This window comes from Syzygium oleosum, unplaced genomic scaffold (assembly GCF_021117445.2).
Source record: "Syzygium oleosum isolate NSW1041296 unplaced genomic scaffold, Sole_v2.1 Sole_v2.16, whole genome shotgun sequence".
Classification (NCBI taxonomy): domain Eukaryota; kingdom Viridiplantae; phylum Streptophyta; class Magnoliopsida; order Myrtales; family Myrtaceae; genus Syzygium; species Syzygium oleosum.
Window position 1 is genome coordinate 3,413,156 of NW_026607500.1, and position 17,811 is coordinate 3,430,966.

The 17,811-nt window shown below is 42.9% G+C and overlaps 1 protein-coding gene across 4 annotated transcripts; it reads left to right on the forward strand.

The window, feature by feature from the left end:
* Nucleotides 1-13,102: 13,102 nt before the first annotated feature.
* LOC115667281 (uncharacterized) lies at nucleotides 13,103-17,501 on the forward strand. 4 transcript variants are annotated; one of them, XM_056318682.1, is made up of 6 exons: nucleotides 13,103-14,920; nucleotides 15,034-15,948; nucleotides 16,034-16,213; nucleotides 16,289-16,591; nucleotides 16,673-16,789; nucleotides 16,865-17,501. In XM_056318682.1, exons 1-5 carry the CDS (start codon nucleotides 13,352-13,354, stop codon nucleotides 16,718-16,720), a joined length of 3,015 nt encoding a protein of 1,004 aa, XP_056174657.1. In that variant the 5' UTR covers nucleotides 13,103-13,351; the 3' UTR covers nucleotides 16,721-16,789; nucleotides 16,865-17,501. The 4 variants fall into 4 exon arrangements, with proteins under 4 accessions (XP_056174657.1, XP_056174658.1, XP_056174659.1 ...); XM_056318681.1 differs by having other exon boundaries at nucleotides 13,105-14,920; nucleotides 16,289-16,789; XM_056318683.1 differs by lacking the exons at nucleotides 16,673-16,789; nucleotides 16,865-17,501 and having other exon boundaries at nucleotides 16,296-16,420.
* Nucleotides 17,502-17,811: the final 310 nt, after the last annotated feature.

The following is a 17,811-nucleotide window of genomic DNA, read 5'->3' on the forward strand; positions in this document are numbered from 1 at the left end:
CTGACTGCTAATCGTTTCTGATTATGCACTCGCTTGATCACCTCACATGTTAGGAGAAAGGTCCTAAAATCAATCCAAATTGCCTGACAATTATTTTCAAAAAATGAACAGGGTAAAATGGTACCGAAAGGGCATTAGTTATCTAACTAGTGTAACCAAGTCCCCGAATTCAGTTAATCTCTGGTTCGTAGGAATAGGGTGACTCTCCCATCATCCTATTTGGGTTTCTAATCGACCTACCCCAAATCGATTAGTGGCGACTCCTTGATATAAACCACTTGCATGTTAAAAACTTAAACCCTAAGTCGCGATATGGTACGGGCTTGGGAGAGCCCGAGTTAAGTCCTGAACTTAGACTTAGCACGTATCAGGCGAGCCCCCCTTTTTTGCATGTCGTTTAAAAAAGGGCTCGGGAGTTCGATCGCGACAGACTGGCGACTCCGCTGGGGATTTGCATTTTTTTAAAGTGGACTTAAGCCAAAAATTTTTGTCTTGTTCAAAATAATTTTTGTTTGGCAGCAAGGACTCCAGGTATGATCCTGACATTAAGGTGTTATTTGCCTTGCAGGTTCGAATTGATTGTTTATAATTTGTTGTGCATGCTTTAATGATTTAGCACTACACCGTTGCACACACAACCACGCTGCCGGACCTGGGCCGCGATAGGGGCATGTTAGGATGGTGTTAAGAAAGATACGACCTCGAACGCGAGCCCGCGATGTAGAGGTTGCCTTTCTTTTCCCCGAAATTTATTTCTAAAAATCGTAAAGAAGTATCTTTAGCCGCTATCCGCGTGACTATAAGATATTCCTTTCGATTTGGCCGAGGTTAAAAGGACTTGACACCAACGCGAGGCTGCGACGGTCGGGCACCCTTTTAACTTCATGTTGCTGAGCCAGTCTAGATAGAAATCGAACCTCACTCCTCATGTGCATGTTGTTGCGATTGCCATGGTTCAAGGAAAGGTATATATTCTATCCCTTCTCATTTTTTTATATATACGGTCTACTTATTCAATTGATTTGTTACTGTTAGGCCACCCGTTGATTGCAGTCTATATACCAGGGATACGCTTATTGCGGAGCTTGTCCGTAAAAATAAGCGCCTCCGAGAGACCGTGATTTCCCCATCGTTTATAAAATGAGTATCTAGGAAGGGCACCCTTTTGTTAAAAGCCTCTGTCCTTTATATTTCCTAGTAATTATGTTCAGGGATTTTGGTTATCTCCTGTAAAAATGTTTTTAGGTTGTACAAATGTTAATATAACTCGGGCCATTTTTTATGCTTTAAATGAAATTTTTTGCCCCTTAATGACACCACCGCGGCCTTCGGCCCAGTGGTATCCGGGGATGAGCAGTAACGGTCCGAGGCGACCGGGGTTCGAACCCCGGGGACGCCGCCTGTAATGTTAATATTAATAAAAACCTTTTTTGCTTATTTTTTCTTTGCAAATAAAGAAAATATGCAATAATAATATGACTAAGTCATAGAATGATTCTTTATTGGGCATTATACTCATTCATATACGCGTTTTCGCAGGTAGTTACAAAAAATGGCCGAAGAAAACGTCCGTCTCAATAACATGGAAACCGAAATGAAGCAGGTCTTCGCCTTTCTTCAACGACTCTGAAAACAAGTGGAACATCTGTCGGTCCGCTTAGACCAACTCACCATGACTCCACTTCGCCATCCAAGACCAGGGGTGATGATTCAAATGGAGACCTCCGGTCTCAATCAAAAGGGTAAAGATGTCATGGCTGACAATGTCCACGAGTCCCCTGATCCTAAGGAATTGAGCACCCTATGCCCAAAGTTCATGCAACATGAACAATACAAACCCAGTATCCCTCCATCACAAAAGCGAAACAACCGGAGACAATTCACTCCCCTCCCAGGACCTCCGTCTCAGATGCTGGCAATACTCCGGAAGAAAGGGCTGCTCTCCACTGAACCAAAGCGACCTAATCCTGAGAGCTTTTCAAACTACAATCCGTCTAAAAAATGTGATTATCACATGGGCGAGGTGGGACATTCAACTGATGGGTGTTATACTCTTAAGCACCGAATTCAAAACCTGCTGGATACCAAGACTTTCTCATTCGAGACCGGTGAAGGGAATGGGCGCAAGCCCGCTTGAGTAGAATTTTTCTCCTCTCTTCTGCATGAATCCCTGGAAAAGGGGCTATCCTTGTATTTTGCTTTTTGTCGTCATTTCTGCTGGAGGAAATGTCTTTTTGAACTCTCCCTCTTTTGAGGTTGTAAATCCATGTTTTGTAAATAAATAATGTTTTGAGGGCATGAGGTAGTATACCAAACCGGCCCGTTGATGATATCCAGCCACGAAAAGGAAAGTGTTCTGAGGCCCGGGCTTCCTCATGTTTCCTCGTTTCTAAGCTTTTGAAAATAAAACAAACGTTTTATCATTTTTCAAAAGGGCAAAAAAAGAATAGTGATGGAAAAGCATGCATACCCATAGCCCTGTTTGTTTTTCTAACTCGCTCACTTCGTGTCTCAGAGCATACTCCTTTTTGATTTGTTATTACAAAGGGGACATTTGAAAATGACACAAACTGAAGAGCACATCAGACCCTAATGATGCTAGCGGACCAACTCATCTGATAGGAGCAGTCCGAGCGAAGATCATCCAATCTTCAAATGAAACATGGGGCAAATCTCACTACTACCAGTAGGTGATATCAACCCCAGAAAGTCAAAGAGAATGTTGACCATTCCTTGACCCCATGATGAGCGAAACATCATTTCGTACGAGAGCCGGGGGCAGATCAAAAAAAAGATTATCCCTTTTGAAAGAAAAAGGTATGTCTTATTCCTTAACAAAGTTTGGAAATGACATTCCTTCCCTTTTCTTTTGCAGATAATGAACTGGGGAACATGACTCTGACGTGCTAGCGAGCCGGATAGAGCACCAATGTCGAGACCTCTCGAATGAAACATGACGAAGAAGTGCTTAATTAGGAGAGTAGACTAGGGGGCACGCAATCTCCCAGTCCATAAAAAAGGGTGTATTTCGTTCCTAAAGTTCATCCACTTTAGCATAGAAATGACATGTCTTTTCCTTTTACATAGGACAAAATTGAGTAAACAACACTTATGGTGCAAGCAGCTAAAAAGGACTTCGCACATGACAAACTGGCGTCAAGGCAGATCCTGACAACCACAGAAGTCTCGATGGTAGTCATGCCCATGTTCGTCAAAGACCTTTAAAGTAGAGATTAGCTTTGCTGCGAAGATCCCCATGCAAGCAATTGCACATACCCTGTGCATGTCAGGAATCATATGATTCCCGAGAAACTCCCCGACGTACCGGAGCCGCATTGACACAAGCATCCGCCGACAATAGAACCTCTATTCGGGAGCACCCCTAATTATAGAGGATCTCATTCGAGCTTCATGACCAAGAATATGGAGGAGCAGATCGAGATAGAGAATTGAACAAAGTAAAGAGGAGAAAAGACTCTGCTAGCTTTGAAGGCAAAATGGAAGAAGGGTAATTTGTATCGTTCTCAATTTACCCTCAATCCTCTCATTTCTAACATAAGCTCCTGTTTTTGTTAGGAGGGAATTATCAACATCCGAGAAAACTCAAGGAGTTGTCAATTTAATTTCAAATGAGGGGAATCACGAAGGGTAATGTTGTATCGTTCCCAATTCCTGTCCCTCAAAGAGCCGTTCATTAACACGGTCTTTCTCATTACCTTGCAGGTTTGCCTCACTGTTACAACACAGGTAAGTATTTCTTTCCCTTAAAAGCTTTAAGAGTTGAAAGAATCAAAAGAAAAGGGAAACATGTTAAAGCAAATAAATGCTTAACCTTCCCCCAAGTGCATTGCATGTCTTTTCGAAAGAATTTCGCATGGTAATTTTACCTGTTTAATTCACCAATTCCCTGTGAAAATCTGGACAATTCGACGAATGGTGTCGAACTGCTCCGATATATTGAACGAGGTGTGTTAGGATGATGAGAGGCAATCCTTAGCCTATACACATTCTTAAATACCAAACCCATGTAAGATGAGCGAAAAGGTTCCACTTTTACAAGGTAAAGAGATTTCTCGCATAAGGTACGGTAGCCAAAATGACGAGAGGCAGTTCATTTCTCTGCCCCATACACTACCATTAATCCTTTGCTTGACCATTTGAGCCCATACACTTGGAGGTTCTTTTTAAATCACCCCTGTCAAGAACCACCCCACATTGGGGCAGCTTGAGGTAAACCAACATCACAGGGAGAATTCAAATTCAGAGGGAGCAAGAAGAGCGTCCCTCCCTTTCGATCACCGCCCCTGTGACTTCGGCCTCGTTGTTTTCACGGATCCGGTGGTTCTCGAAAGAGTCTTCCAAGACAAGCACACCATCGACGGCCGGACAGTCGAGGCTAAGAGGGCTTTGTCAAGAGAGGAGCAGCAAACTAAAGCCTGTCCAAAATGCCAATATCTTATTGATAACAGTGATGTTGTCACTGAGCAAGACAGGAAAGGATGAGGAGTTTGTAATATCTAAAATTTTCTATGATCATCAGCTGCAACAGCTCTCACAAGGTGACAAAGATGAATAGGAATTTTCTTGCTCTCATTTGCATTAATCTTTGAGTGTTTTTATTGCAGATGAACTCTCACAATAATTTAAGTGCCCTAGGATGACGAAGAGCGGTTCTTCTTCTATCCCATACACTTATATCCCTTGCTAGCCCAATTGAGCCGGCGATTTCATTTCGTACCAACCCAGTTGGTGATCATCCCCTACACCGGGGCAAGGCAAAAGTCACCACAGCTTGAACATCAGGGTCCAAAATACCGAATCAAGATGAAGACTCCAAGAGCCTAATAACATTATTTCTGCTCAAGCTTGTTTAGGCTAGTCCTGACAACACCAAAAGAGCAGCAATAAAATGCTGAAAACTAGGGGCATGAAAAAGCAGTGTGCCTGGTAAAAGCAAGGCCAATGCCCATGAATAAAAAACAAAGAAAAAGAAAAAGGAGAAGAAGAAAAACGATGAAAAGACGACCCCAAAGGGTTAAACTTGAGTTCTTCTTCGATACAAATTCCTACTTTAGGAACTCTGTCTTGACAAAGATCTGTCACATGATAGAATGGTATCCAGGAAAATGCTTGACGCATAAGCTCCTCAAGAAAATGTTGTCAAAGATGCTAAAACACGGGATTACCCAGGGAGTTGTCCAAGAGGATCCTGATGATGAAGAAAAAGACAGGTGACAATGCCAAGATGATCACCAACTCTCACCCTTACACACATTTTTGAGCCTAACGATCCTTTCGTTTCTCAACCTGTGAACCGAGCCCACGTTACGTCCCTCATGAAGTCTCTTCTGATTAGGGCATTTGATTTAACGTGGAATTTCAAATGTTTATAAACAACGCTCGAGGAAGTGCGAGCAAGACTATTTCTATCTCGTTTTGCAGGTTCTTGACTTGTAAACCCGGAGATGATTGCAGAATATTTTCTTTCATGGCCTTGACTCGGACAGTCTCCTTCGTTAAGCCATTGACCAAGCCTACATTACGACCCTGAAGAAGACCTCTCGATTGGCGGCGCTGCATCGCTTGCGAGAAAACTCGAGACCCTTACGGATGTGATAGTGGTCGATTGAGTGTTTTCGATGTTCCCGCATTAATGGACGGGACAAATAGCCCTTTTCAATGAGAGCGAGTGGAAAGTCCTTTCTGACTGAGAATCCCTCGTTCAGCATCTCGAGAAGTCCACCTCCCAAGCGAAAATTGTCTTGATTTACCCTCGGTGGATGTTTGGTGATGAGCATGGCAAAATTATCATGCATGAACTTTCAAATGCGCATTCTGGAATAGCATAGCTTGTCTATCCTTGATGAATGCATGCATGTTTGCGCTAACTCTCTTTGACAGGTAAAATATCTTCAAAGACTCAAAAAACATATGACCTTTTGAGCGTCTCCAAAGATGTCACAAAATTTTTTTCTGTTCCCCAAGTGGAATTGACACAGCATGCTTTTGCAGCTCAGAGTTCTAATCCCCAGTGATAGAACATGAAAATTCGGGCACTGAAAAGCCCTCATTATCATCACAAAAGAGATGCCCTGAAAAAGGTCGGGTATTCAGCAGATGATACATCAAACCTCCGGGTAAGAAATCCCAGGTATTTCATCAGATTTCTTTTCAAACTACCCAGAAGGTAAATTGGGTGCTCCTTTGAAAAAGAAAAGCATCTTGACTAGCTGGTCAAGATATTTCATACGATATTCAAGAATAGCCTCAGTTGTCTATTTCTCCGATGAATACGTATGTCTTTGCACAAAAAACTTGTCTGACAGGAGACACGCCCTTAAGAGGCAGGAACGTGCCCAGGTAAGTATATTCTACCCATGCCTGATTCCAAAAATCTATGTACCTACGATTGTTACGGTACCCTCTGAACATCGGATTGACCCCGTTGTTCACCCTCTGAACATCGGAGTGACCCCGTTGTTCACCAATTGAACATCGGATTGACCCCGTTGTTCACCCTCTGAACATCGGAGTGACCCCGTTGTTCACCCTCTGAACATCGGATTGACCCCGTTGTTCACCCTCTGAACATCGGAGTGACCCCGTTGTTCACCAATTGAACATCGGATTGACCCCGTTGTTCACCCTCTGAACATCGGATTGACCCCGTTGTTCACCCTCTGAGCATGGGACCGACCCCCATGTTCACAACAAATCCTCGGGCGAGGACCCCGTGTGCTCATCGTTTGAGCCTTTTCAAGACCTGCCGGCGAGGACCCACCGTGCAAACCAACAAATCCTCGGGCGAGGACCCCTGTGTGCTCATCGTTTGAGCCTTTTCAAGACTCCGTTGGCGAGGACCCACCGTGCAAACCGTCAAACCCTCGGGCGACGACCCCCAGGTACTTTGACAAACAAAATCCAGTCAGTCAAGGCGACCGAAGAAAGGTCCGGGTCCTAGACAGACGATTTCCCCAGTCAAGGCGACCGAAGAAAGGTTCGGGTCCTAGACAAAAACAATCCCCGTCAAGGCGACCGAAGAAAGGTTCGGGTCCTAGACAAACCATTTTTTCGTCAAGGCGACCGAAGACAGGTTCGGGTCCTCGACACACAATATCAACCATCTGGAATTACTCTACCCTTCGGCAAGGTAAGTAGCCCCAGGTATGTTTTTATTTGCTTTAGCATGCATCATCTTATATCGCATCATAAAAATGGGACTCCGGTCTCGCTAAAAATAACATTCATTGAGCATGCATGGGCCAAATTTAGGTGCCATTTTATCTTTGAACGTAACCTCTGCGAGCTCAATCTCTGCGAGCTCACCTTCAAAGAGGGGCAGCTGTTGACACCTATTTTTAATTTGCCCAAAATTAATTGCAAAATTTAGGAGTTAATTTCTTTAATTCCTAAAACAAAAAAATATTTCTATTTAAATGCATTGCATATAGACATTAGGCATATGTGCATTAATAAGGCCTATTAGAGCATATTTTCTTAAAATTTAAAAAAAAAAAAAAAAAAAAATTCGAAATCGATTCGGGCCGGGTCGGGGCTGGGCCGACCCGGCCCTTTTCTTCCTTTTTCTTTTTTCTCTTTCCTCCTGCGCGGGCCCAGCCCGTTTCCTTTTTTTCCTCCGCGCGGACTGGGCCTGGCCCGGCCCAACCCCTTCCTCTCTTCCTTCTCCCTCGCCGGTCGCTCTTTCCTCCCCTGTTCTCCCCTGTGCGCGACCGAAGCGTGACGCACGGCGGCGCCGCTCCTCATCGTCGTCATCCGGTCAGAGGAGGCCGGGGGAACACGCCACAGGGACTGGCCATTAAGGCCAGTCCCGTCTTCCCTATCTCTGGAGCTCCCTCTCTCTCTCCTTCGCTCTCTGCGTCCTCACAGAATCGGCCCCTCCTCTGCACCGGCCTAATGGCCGCGAAAGTCTTGGTAGGAGCAGAGGCCGGTGCAGAGCATTGAATGGAGCAGAGAATGGCGTCGTCGTCGTCGAATATACAGACCAGAGAGAGGGGAGAGGAGAGGCGGTTTTTTCTCGGTCGGTTTGAGCGGAGAGAGTCCCCGGCGGCCATTTTAGAGGAAAACACAGAGAGAGCGTGAGAGTGTGAGCTGAGAGAGAAAGAGGGCTTCCGGCGGCCACCGCGCCTCAGCTTCAGCCATCCATCCCCGCCGCCGAGCCGACGGCGGCGACACAGAGAGCCAAAGCCGCCCCGGTCGGCCGTTTTACAAAAAAAAAAACAGAACAGAGAGATCGGGGGGGAGAAAGAGAGGATTGGAGAAAATTTTTTGTGATCTTTAGTTTGCAGGTGGAAGAATATAGCCGCAGGGGTTCCTCAAACGAGCCAGAGTCGCCGACGATCCACCGAACCGACGTCGCCGGCTGGTTGGTTATTCTCGGCCAAAACAGAGCACCGGAAGAGAAGGAGAGACAGAGAGAGAAATCAGAGAGAAAGAAGGCATACCGAGGTTCCGCCGGAGCAAAAGAAGAACCAGCAGCGTCGCCGTCGTCCCCCAATCAGTCGGAAACCTCCCAGATGCGCCGTCGACCGGTGAGTCGTCCCCCGGCCCGAACTGCCCTGTTCTCCCCTGTTTTTGCTCCCGGTTTGGCCGGGACCCGCGCCGGCCGTTTCGCGCGAGTCCCGGCCCATACCGCCGTCCCCCGCCGTCCGTGCATCATCGTTAAAGGTAAGAACAGGTTTCCCGAGGACGGCGGGGCCTCGAAACAGGTCGGAATCTCCTGTTTTTGGTCGCGCACGCCCGGTGTTCGACAAAATGCCTCAAAGAGGCCGGTTTTTAATTCGGTCGCCGGCCGACGAGCGGCGGTCAAACGGCGACCCAGGTGGACGGCGAGGCTTGGCGGTGTTCCTAGAAGCCGATTTGGGGGCGGCGCTGGCCTGGGTCAGCCGGCGGACGGCCAATTTTGGCCTCTCCGGCGCCCCCTCCCCGCGGGTCTGTGTGTTCGGGTCGGATTCGACCCGAATCAACAGATCCGACCCGGGTCAACGCCCGGGTCGGATCCGTTGACTCGGGTCGGTTCCGACCGACCCGGATTAACAGATCCGACCCGGGTCAACGCCCGGGTCGGATCCGTTGACCCGGGTCGGTTCCGACCCGATCCGGATTGACCGATCCGACCCGGGTCAACGCCCGGGTCGGATCCGTTGACCCGGGTCGGTTCCGACCCGGCCCGGATCCGCAACCCGACCCGGTTTAATATTATATTAATATTTTTTATTTTATTTTAAAAAAAAATTTAAAAAAAAAATTAAAATTTTTTTTTCTCTTCTGTACTATTATTTATATATATGTGTGTATATATATATATATATATATATATATATTTTTCTTTTTCGAAAAAAAATTTCAAAAAAATTTTTTTTTAAAAAAAAAAAAATTTTTTTTTTTTTAAAATTAAGTTATATCTAAGTGTTTTAATTTATTGTTGTATTATTATGCATGTTATTGTCTTGTTTAAATTAGACAATTCTGAGGTTGGGCGGTAGTATTTTGCATGTTAATTTTATTACTGTTATGCATGTTTTTAATACAATTCCATGAGCTGTTGTGTTTTTGAATGTCATCTGACTTGTTAAGGTTAGAACCTTAGGCTGCATACATTGTTGTGTTCCTGACTGCTAATCGTTTCTGATTATGCACTCGCTTGATCACCTCACATGTTAGGAGAAAGGTCCTAAAATCAATTCAAATTGCCTGACAATTGTTTTCAAAAAATGAACAGTGTAAAATGGTACCGAAAGGGCATTAGTTATCTAACTAGTGTAACCAAGTCCCCGAATTCAGTTAATCTCCGGTTCGTAGGAATAGGGTGACTCTCCCATCATCCTATTTGGGTTTCTAATCGACCTACCCCAAATCGATTAGTGACGACTCCTTGATATAAACCACTTGCATGTTAAAAACTTAAACCCTAAGTCGCGATATGGTACGGGCTTGGGAGAGCCCGAGTTAAGTCCTGAACTTAGACTTAGCACGTATCAGGCGAGCCCCCCTTTTTTGCATGTTGTTTAAAAAAGGGCTCGGGAGTTCGGTCGCGACACTGGTGAGCGAGTCCTACTTGCCTTCTTAGGCGGTTCGATTCAGTCAACCGTTTCTGACACGTGGCTGAAGGATAGATATGAGAGTGCTTTCAAGCACGAACAGCGAATGTTGAGAGCCCGAGTAAGCTAGCTACTTGAACTATACAAGGAATAAAAAGGACAAGTTGATGGCCACAATATATACTTAGCTTTCGCCAATCCCCAAGATGCCTTTGGTTGGAATGTTCACACCTGATCCGCCGTCGGTGATTCCTACATTCACTCCTGGGAATAACCACCTTATTCAAAGACAATAAGGAGATGAATTTCTTGATAACTTATTTTGGTCAATTTGCTAGTGATGTTGGCTCAACACTGGACGTGACAACGTTTCCCATTTATTACGATAGATGTAGTTGATTAAATTTCAAATTGTATTTGGCCAAAAAAAAAGATCCTCAATTCCTATAAGTTCAACCTACCTCAATTTTAAACTTAATTTTCAATCTATAAGAAATCTCTCTTTTCAAATCGTAACTTCATTAATATACAATGTTTTCATTAATCCTATTTGTCCGGGCAAGTTTATCGTCCAACTCAATTTAAGTCCTTTATGATTCACTTTTCCTTCGATAAAGATTGATTATATTAGTGGACTTAACTTGCACTGTTGTATCTCAATATCTCCATCGTAATATTGATAGTATGATTTGAATATAAGGTTAATATCACGAAAAATCCCAAACTGGTACACCTGTGACAAATTTAATCCAAACTAATTTTTTTACTATCAAAAACCCCAAACTGATACATTTGTGAAAAATTTGCCCTCCATTAAATTGAATTAATACAAAAAAAAATCACAAACTAGTACACATTGGACAAACGGAGGGTAAAATCCCAAACTGATACATTCGTCAACTGCAATGTGTCATTTAACTAAGCAATTTGACAGTAAAATTTAACGGAAACTAATGGATGGTAGATTTGTCATAGGTGTACCAGTTTGGGATTTTTCGTGTTAATAACCCTTGAATATAAGGTAGATTTGTGTCATGGAACAATCTCTAGATGTTCAGGTCATAACATCACAAGTACCATGTTGACACCTAAATTTTGGCAACCTAGTTAGACGTTCGTTGCATAAAAAATTACGGATCGATCCCGGTCCCTAGACAAATAATATTAATTACATTGCATATAGATATTAGCGGTATTTTAATTAGACCAATATATTTGCATCGGACCGGTGACAGATAGAGTCGAGTGAATGGTGATTGGGAAGTTTGCTTAGTTGGGAGATTGATTTATCTTGGGGAATAATTGAATTAAGTAAAGAAAATCAATGATGCATGATTTGAACGAGATTGTGGCCGAATGATGGTCAATAATCTTGGGCACATCAATAGCATATATAGAGAGAGTGAAGACCGATTCTTTTGGAAAGGCCTGAAAGAAATGTCGGCCAGTATTTAAGAAAAGAAAAGAAGTGAAGCAGGAGAGCCAAGGAAATTGAGAGATTTGCTGGCTTGTTTTATTTGCACGGGGAAGGGAACTTTTGTCCTTTCCTCGAGGGGATCACTTCTTTCACATAAAAAAAAAAGGGAAAAGTGCACTACAAGTCCTAAAACTTGTCACAAAAATGCGTTTGAGTCCTAAAACTTGCAAAAAGTTCAATCGAGTCCTAAAACTTATAACAAAAGTGCATTTGAGTCCTAAAGTTAACACCGTTAAGTTTATTAACGGAAAACGCTGATGTGGCGCTGACGTGGCGCTTATTAATCATTTCTCTCTCCTACATGGAAAATGGTTTAAGCAAAAATGTCCACGTATGCAAAACGACGTCGTTTTTGGACGTCCCCCTTTCTTCTTGAACGTCTCTCTTTCCTTTCCCCTGCGTCGTCTCCTTCGTCTCCTTCCTTCTTCCTTCTGAACGTCTCTCTGAACCGTATGCTCCGATTCAACCTCTGCCGGAACAACATCTCTTCTTCTTCTTCTTCTCAAATCGATGTCCTATGAAACCTAAGCCCAGACTCGTCGTCGTCCTTCTCTCCCTCTAAACGAAATTAACATTTGGTTACCCTTTGAACCCTAAGCCCCAAATCAAGTTCGACGATCTCGAGTTCCCTCGTGATTTGGGTCTCCTCGCGAGTTGGAGTTCGACGTCCATCATCATTTGGAGTTTAATCGTGATCTGAAGTTCGTAGAGTTCGAGTTCGAGTTCGAGTTCTCTTCTTCGTCGATAGCGAGTTCGTGCGAAGACCTGTCCTGCGGGAGTCTCGATGGCGGATTGAGTGGCTTTGACGACGGAGACGGCGACGGGGACGGGGACTCCTCTCACAGGTATCGCTCTCTGCATTATAGCATGTTGGTATCGAGCGACGTGTGTTTCTATTCCAGTTCGGTCAGGACCTGTGTGTTCGGAGCGTTTCGATTTGCGTTGCGATTGCGATGAGGTAGGGTAAGGTAGGATGGCTGTTTGCCCGAAGGCGCTCTCAAGTCGATGCACAATCAACTATTAGTAGTCATCCTCTGTCCTCATTATAATGCTTAAACCTCTATCGAAGAGCATGATGAGTCAACTGAGAGTGATGGAAACTCAAAGTGTTGTTTCCGGTATCTTCATGATTGATTCAGCAGACATGGGTTAGATTTTCCATTGATTGTAGAAGTTTAGGTTAGCTAGGATCAGTAGACATAAATTCAACTCCGGAGTGTGCTGATGTACGCACCCTTCTCGTAGTAGCCAAATCATGCTATCCTATTTCGGAATGTGAATCAGCTACTTCTCCATTGGTCATTGCAAGTTTAGAAAACTTTGTGTAGCAGAATGTGTTCTTCATCATCTGATTCGGTCATCGGTCTTGCTCCAAATATTTTATCTCTGCACTATTTTTTTTTTACTTTTCACATGTTCATTATTTTTGCAAGATTCTTTTCTGCTATGAAGTTCTTCTTCAAGCTAGAAAGTACAAAAATAAACAAGCACAATTATGGTTTGAACACAAAGATGATGTTCTTACAACCTTTACCAAATGACTCTGTGAATCAAAGGATGATATTTATGTCGCTCCCATTTCACGGGAGGAATTCCTAGACTGGAAAATTTTTGTATCGTAGCTTAAAACCTTTAATGAGATGTATCAAAGCTACAGATTGCCTATCTTTTCATTCCATTCCACACAGCCACACCTTTTCTCATTTGTTTTTCTGCTCTTTTCTCTCTTAGAGCATTTATTTGTGCGGTTAAATCATCAATATTTTTCTTCTGCTCAGTTAAGTTTACTCTTTGTTTTTGTTCCCTTGTAGGTCTAATGGCCGAGAACAAAGTTTATGTCACTGTTTTCTTTGGAGGTAAGTTTCAAGTTGGACCGCCATTGGAATACGTAGGTGGAAGGGTTGATGTTGTCGAAATAGGCTTAAATAATGGTTTACTGTCTAATATAATTGAAGCTATTGAGGCTTTGGGTGTGCGTGAAATAGAGAAACTCTTTTACAGAGTTCCTGGAAGTACGACTCTTAAAGACGGGCTAACTCTTAGGTATTTATGGGATAACTCTGATGTGATAGATCTATTTTATCATCATCTGCGTTCTGAAAATATTGACCTATATGTTGAGCATGTTGATGATGAAGAGACGGGAGCTGAGATGGAAATTGGAGGTTTGTATAATGTGATTGGGAATATTGATGATGACGGGAATCAGCTTGAGGTTGCTAATAGGGATCTGGATGAGAGGGAGGATGATGATGCATGTAATTTAGTGGATGTGGAACAATCAAGTGACGGTGATGATTTTGAACTGGTTGATGCAAGGAGAAAATTAAAGGAATTTTCAGCGAGACATAGGCTAAAAAGTGGCGCTTATAGTGAGGTAGCTGGTACTTCCCAAACACCGGTTGTGGATGAGGCTCAGTTGGTAGATGCTTCTGGGTACGAAACAGAGTACCGTTATTCAGATGATGAAGAAAGTCTTCAATCAGGTTTGAATAATAAGGGCGATGAGGAGGTTGAAGTTGCTATTTCAAGGAGGAGAAGTAGGTTCCCATCATATGAACAAAATGGTACAAATCCGGTATTTATTATCGGCATGACATTCGAGGATGCAACTGAATTTAAAGATGCAATTTTGAGGTACTCTGTGGCTGAGCAAAGAGCAATCAAATATACCAAGAACACAAAAAAATTTGTAAGAGCCAGGTGTGCCCAGAAAAATTGTAATTGGATGATTTATGGTGCTGTTGATAGCAAGACAGGGTCATTTCATTTGAAAAAATATATAGATGAGCATATATGCAGTATCACTTTCGAGAATAAGAGAGTGTCTAGTGTTTACTTAGCTAAACACTTCATGATTCTCATTTCTGCAATGCCTAAAATCAATGCACCTGAGTTGAAGAAATTAGTTAGAGAACAGCTGGGAGTAAATGTCACTTTGAGTCAGTGTAGGAGAACAAAGCTAAAAGTATTGAAGGAATTGCAAAACAATTATAAGGAGGGGTATGCACAGATGTATGACTACTTGGGGGAGCTTTACACCTCAAGTCCTGCAAGCAATTTTAAGATGAAAGTTGAAAGGCCACTGCCAGATTCTCTACCATTATTTGATAGGGCTTACTTTTGCTTTGATGCCTGCATGAAAGGTTTTTTGGCTGGATGTAGGAAGATAATTAGATTAGATGGATGTTTCTTGAGGGGTTTGATCAAGGGTGAGTTATTGTGTGCCGTAGGGAGGGATGCCAACAACCAAATGTATCCAGTGGCATGGGCAGTGATAAGAATCGAGAATAAGGACACGTGGACTTGGTTTATCGAATTGTTGAAATCAGACCTTGATATGTGTAATGGCAATGGTTGGACTTTGATAAGTGACCAACAAAAGGTATGCAATGCATCTTTATGACTCATTTGGAAATTGATTGCAACATTGTATGCAATGCTTATCAATATTAATGTTTTGCTTTTGCTTTTGTTTTTTTTTTATATATTTGTCAGGGTCTCGTCCCTTCCGTAGCTGAACTTTTGCCAAATGCAGAACATAGGATGTGTGCAAGGCACATATATTCCAATTGGGGACAAAAATACAAAGGAAAACAGTTGATGAGACAATTTTGGAAATGTGCTAAGAGTACTAATATGTCAGATTTTGAGGTTCATAGACAGAGATTGAAAGAAATGACTCACCAAGGTCATGACGATCTATTCCGTACCGAGCCAAAACACTGGTGCAAAGCCTTCTTTGACACCAACATTAAATGTGATGTTATTGATAATAATCTCAGTAAAGCTTTCAACGGGAGGTGCGTGGAAGCTAGGTGCAAGGCCATTTTGAGCATGCTGGAGAATATTAGAATCATGGTTATGAATAGAATGCACACTCAGAGGGATGGATGTGCTAGGTGGACTAGAAATTATGGTCCAAGGATTGCGCATAAGTTACATCAGAATACAACTGCTAGTAGTTATTGTCATTTGATATGGAATGGAGATGAAGGATATGAGATTATGGAAGGTGGTGACAAATATGTTGTTGACTTCAATTTGAAGACTTGTTCTTGTAGAGCTTGGGAACTTAGTGGAATTCCATGTTGTCATGCCATTTGTGCGATACACCACAAGAGAAATGATCCGAACGACTACCTAGCTGAGTGCTTCTACAAGGTAAAGTATCTAAGTGCTTATCAATTCATGATGCCTATGGTGAGAGGACAGAAATTTTGGGAGAAAACGCTGAAAGAAGCTCCTCAACCCCCACCGATGAAGAAGATGCCCGGTAGGCCAAAAAGAAGTAGAAGAAAGCAACCAATTGAGCTTGTAAAAGGTGATAGAATGACTAAAGAGGGTAAACGAATGACTTGTTCTACCTGCAATGTGGTTGGACATAACAGCAAAGGATGTCCTTTGAAAAAGGTATTGTCTCAACTAATTGATCATGTTGATGCCGAGCATGTTATCTTAATATGTTGTCAATTAATGCTTGCTATGTGCTTTTCAGGCCAATGCTCAGGCCGATGTATGTTCATCTAGTGCTCATGCCAATGCAAGTACAGCTGAAGCTCATGCTCAATCTCAAGCCAATGTGTGTTCATCTAGTGCTCATGCCAATGCAAGTACAGCTGAAGCTCATGCTCAATCTCAGGCCAATTCCATTGGACCAAGGCCTGACAAAAGACAAGTAAGTTGTGGTAGAACCATCTATTGTAAGTTTTATATGTCATGGTTCCAATTTAATGATGATAAGTATATTCAGGCTAAAGCTAAAGCAACGACAAGCGTAAGTGAAGGAGGATCCAAAGGCCAGACCAATGCTTCTGCAGAGGCCAGTGCAATACGAGACAATAGTGGGCAGGCCAATGCTTCTGCTCAGGCTAGTGCAAATGTAAGAGGATGCAGTGCCACTCCATCCTCTCATATAGGATGTACAGCTACCGCTGATATAAGAGGATGCAGTGGTGAGGCCAATGCTTTTGCTAAAGTCTGTTTTGATCAAGGTGAAGGTATTTATAGTGCTCAAGCCAATGTAATTGCTCAGGATAGACCGCAGAAAATCCTAGTGAGTAATACGTCAATCCCCATGCATACATGTATTGTGATTACATTCTCATGTCAAATGATTTTATTTTATTTTTTTCAGTTTAAAAGACCTGCAATTGAAAATGAAATGATGCAAGGACAAGCATAGGCGAAGAGGAAGAAAATGGTAGGGTTGGGTGTTGACACAAATCGTAGGACAAACCTTCAAATTCTCAACGTGAGTGATATTTTAACAATTTATAATAGCAATTGCATGTCTCCTTGAGATAAAAACATGTTCATTCTTTTGTAGCCCGGCACAACTGGTGTAAGAGTATGTAACCTACCAGACAAAGGGGTAGTTTTAGGAGCTGCTTCAATGGCAAAGGCACATCCCCAAGCCAGTGCACAACCTCGGCAATTAAGAACTTGTCCTCGAAAGCATGTTGATGTAAAGCGAAAGGCACCATTACAACCCAAGGCGAGTTCCCGATCTCAGTCATATCATGCTACAACAGCTCAAAAACATCGTGTAAAGCGAACGACACCGTCACAACCCCAAGCGAGTTCTCAGCCTCAGTCATCTCATGCTACAATAGCTCCTCGAAAGCATATTGCGGTGAAGCCAAAGCCACTATCACAACCATAGGCCAGTTCCCAACCTCAGTCATCTCAGGCTACAATAACTCCTCCAAAGCCTATTGTTGCAGGACCATATATGGAAAAGCCCAAGAATTATGAATAATGTGAAGGTCGAACCTGCTCGACCTCCAAAGACCATAGAATTGGATTGACATATTTGCTAAAAATGGTTTTTTTACGTGAATTTATGTCAATTATCAGCTGGTTTTTTGTATGAGACATGTAGCTTTGTTTGTTCGGAACTTGGCAGATAACTTTTGGACAGCTTTTGGTCTAAGCCTAATCAAGTTTCTATTTTTTTAGGTGAATTTATGTCATTTTCGCTAAGCTAATGCAGGCATTTGTTAAACAGAAGCTTTTGTTCTCGATCATTAATCAGTATGTTGAGTATCAGATAGTGCTTGAGTTGCTACTTGCCTTTAGTACACTGATAGTGTAGATATTTTGTTGAACAGAATATTCATCATCAATCGTTATCAGTACGCGCAGTATCAAAGAGTGCTCGAGTTGCTATTTGTCTGCTATAGCCTGATTTTTGTGTTTCTGCTCAACTTGGGCTTGTACGAGCAGTTGTATAGAACAGCACGTAAACGAGAGTTATCTAGACAGAATTTAGAT

Bases quoted from the DNA above. Each gene is read 5' to 3' on its own strand.
- LOC115667281 (XM_056318681.1), top strand. From the start codon at position 13,352: ATGGCCGAGAACAAAGTTTATGTCACTGTTTTCTTTGGAGGTAAGTTT. The intron at 14,921-15,033 runs GTATGCAATGCA...TATATTTGTCAG, and splicing joins TGATAAGTGACCAACAAAAG to GGTCTCGTCCCTTCCGTAGC. The intron at 16,214-16,288 runs GTAAGTTGTGGT...AAGTATATTCAG, and splicing joins CAAGGCCTGACAAAAGACAA to GCTAAAGCTAAAGCAACGAC.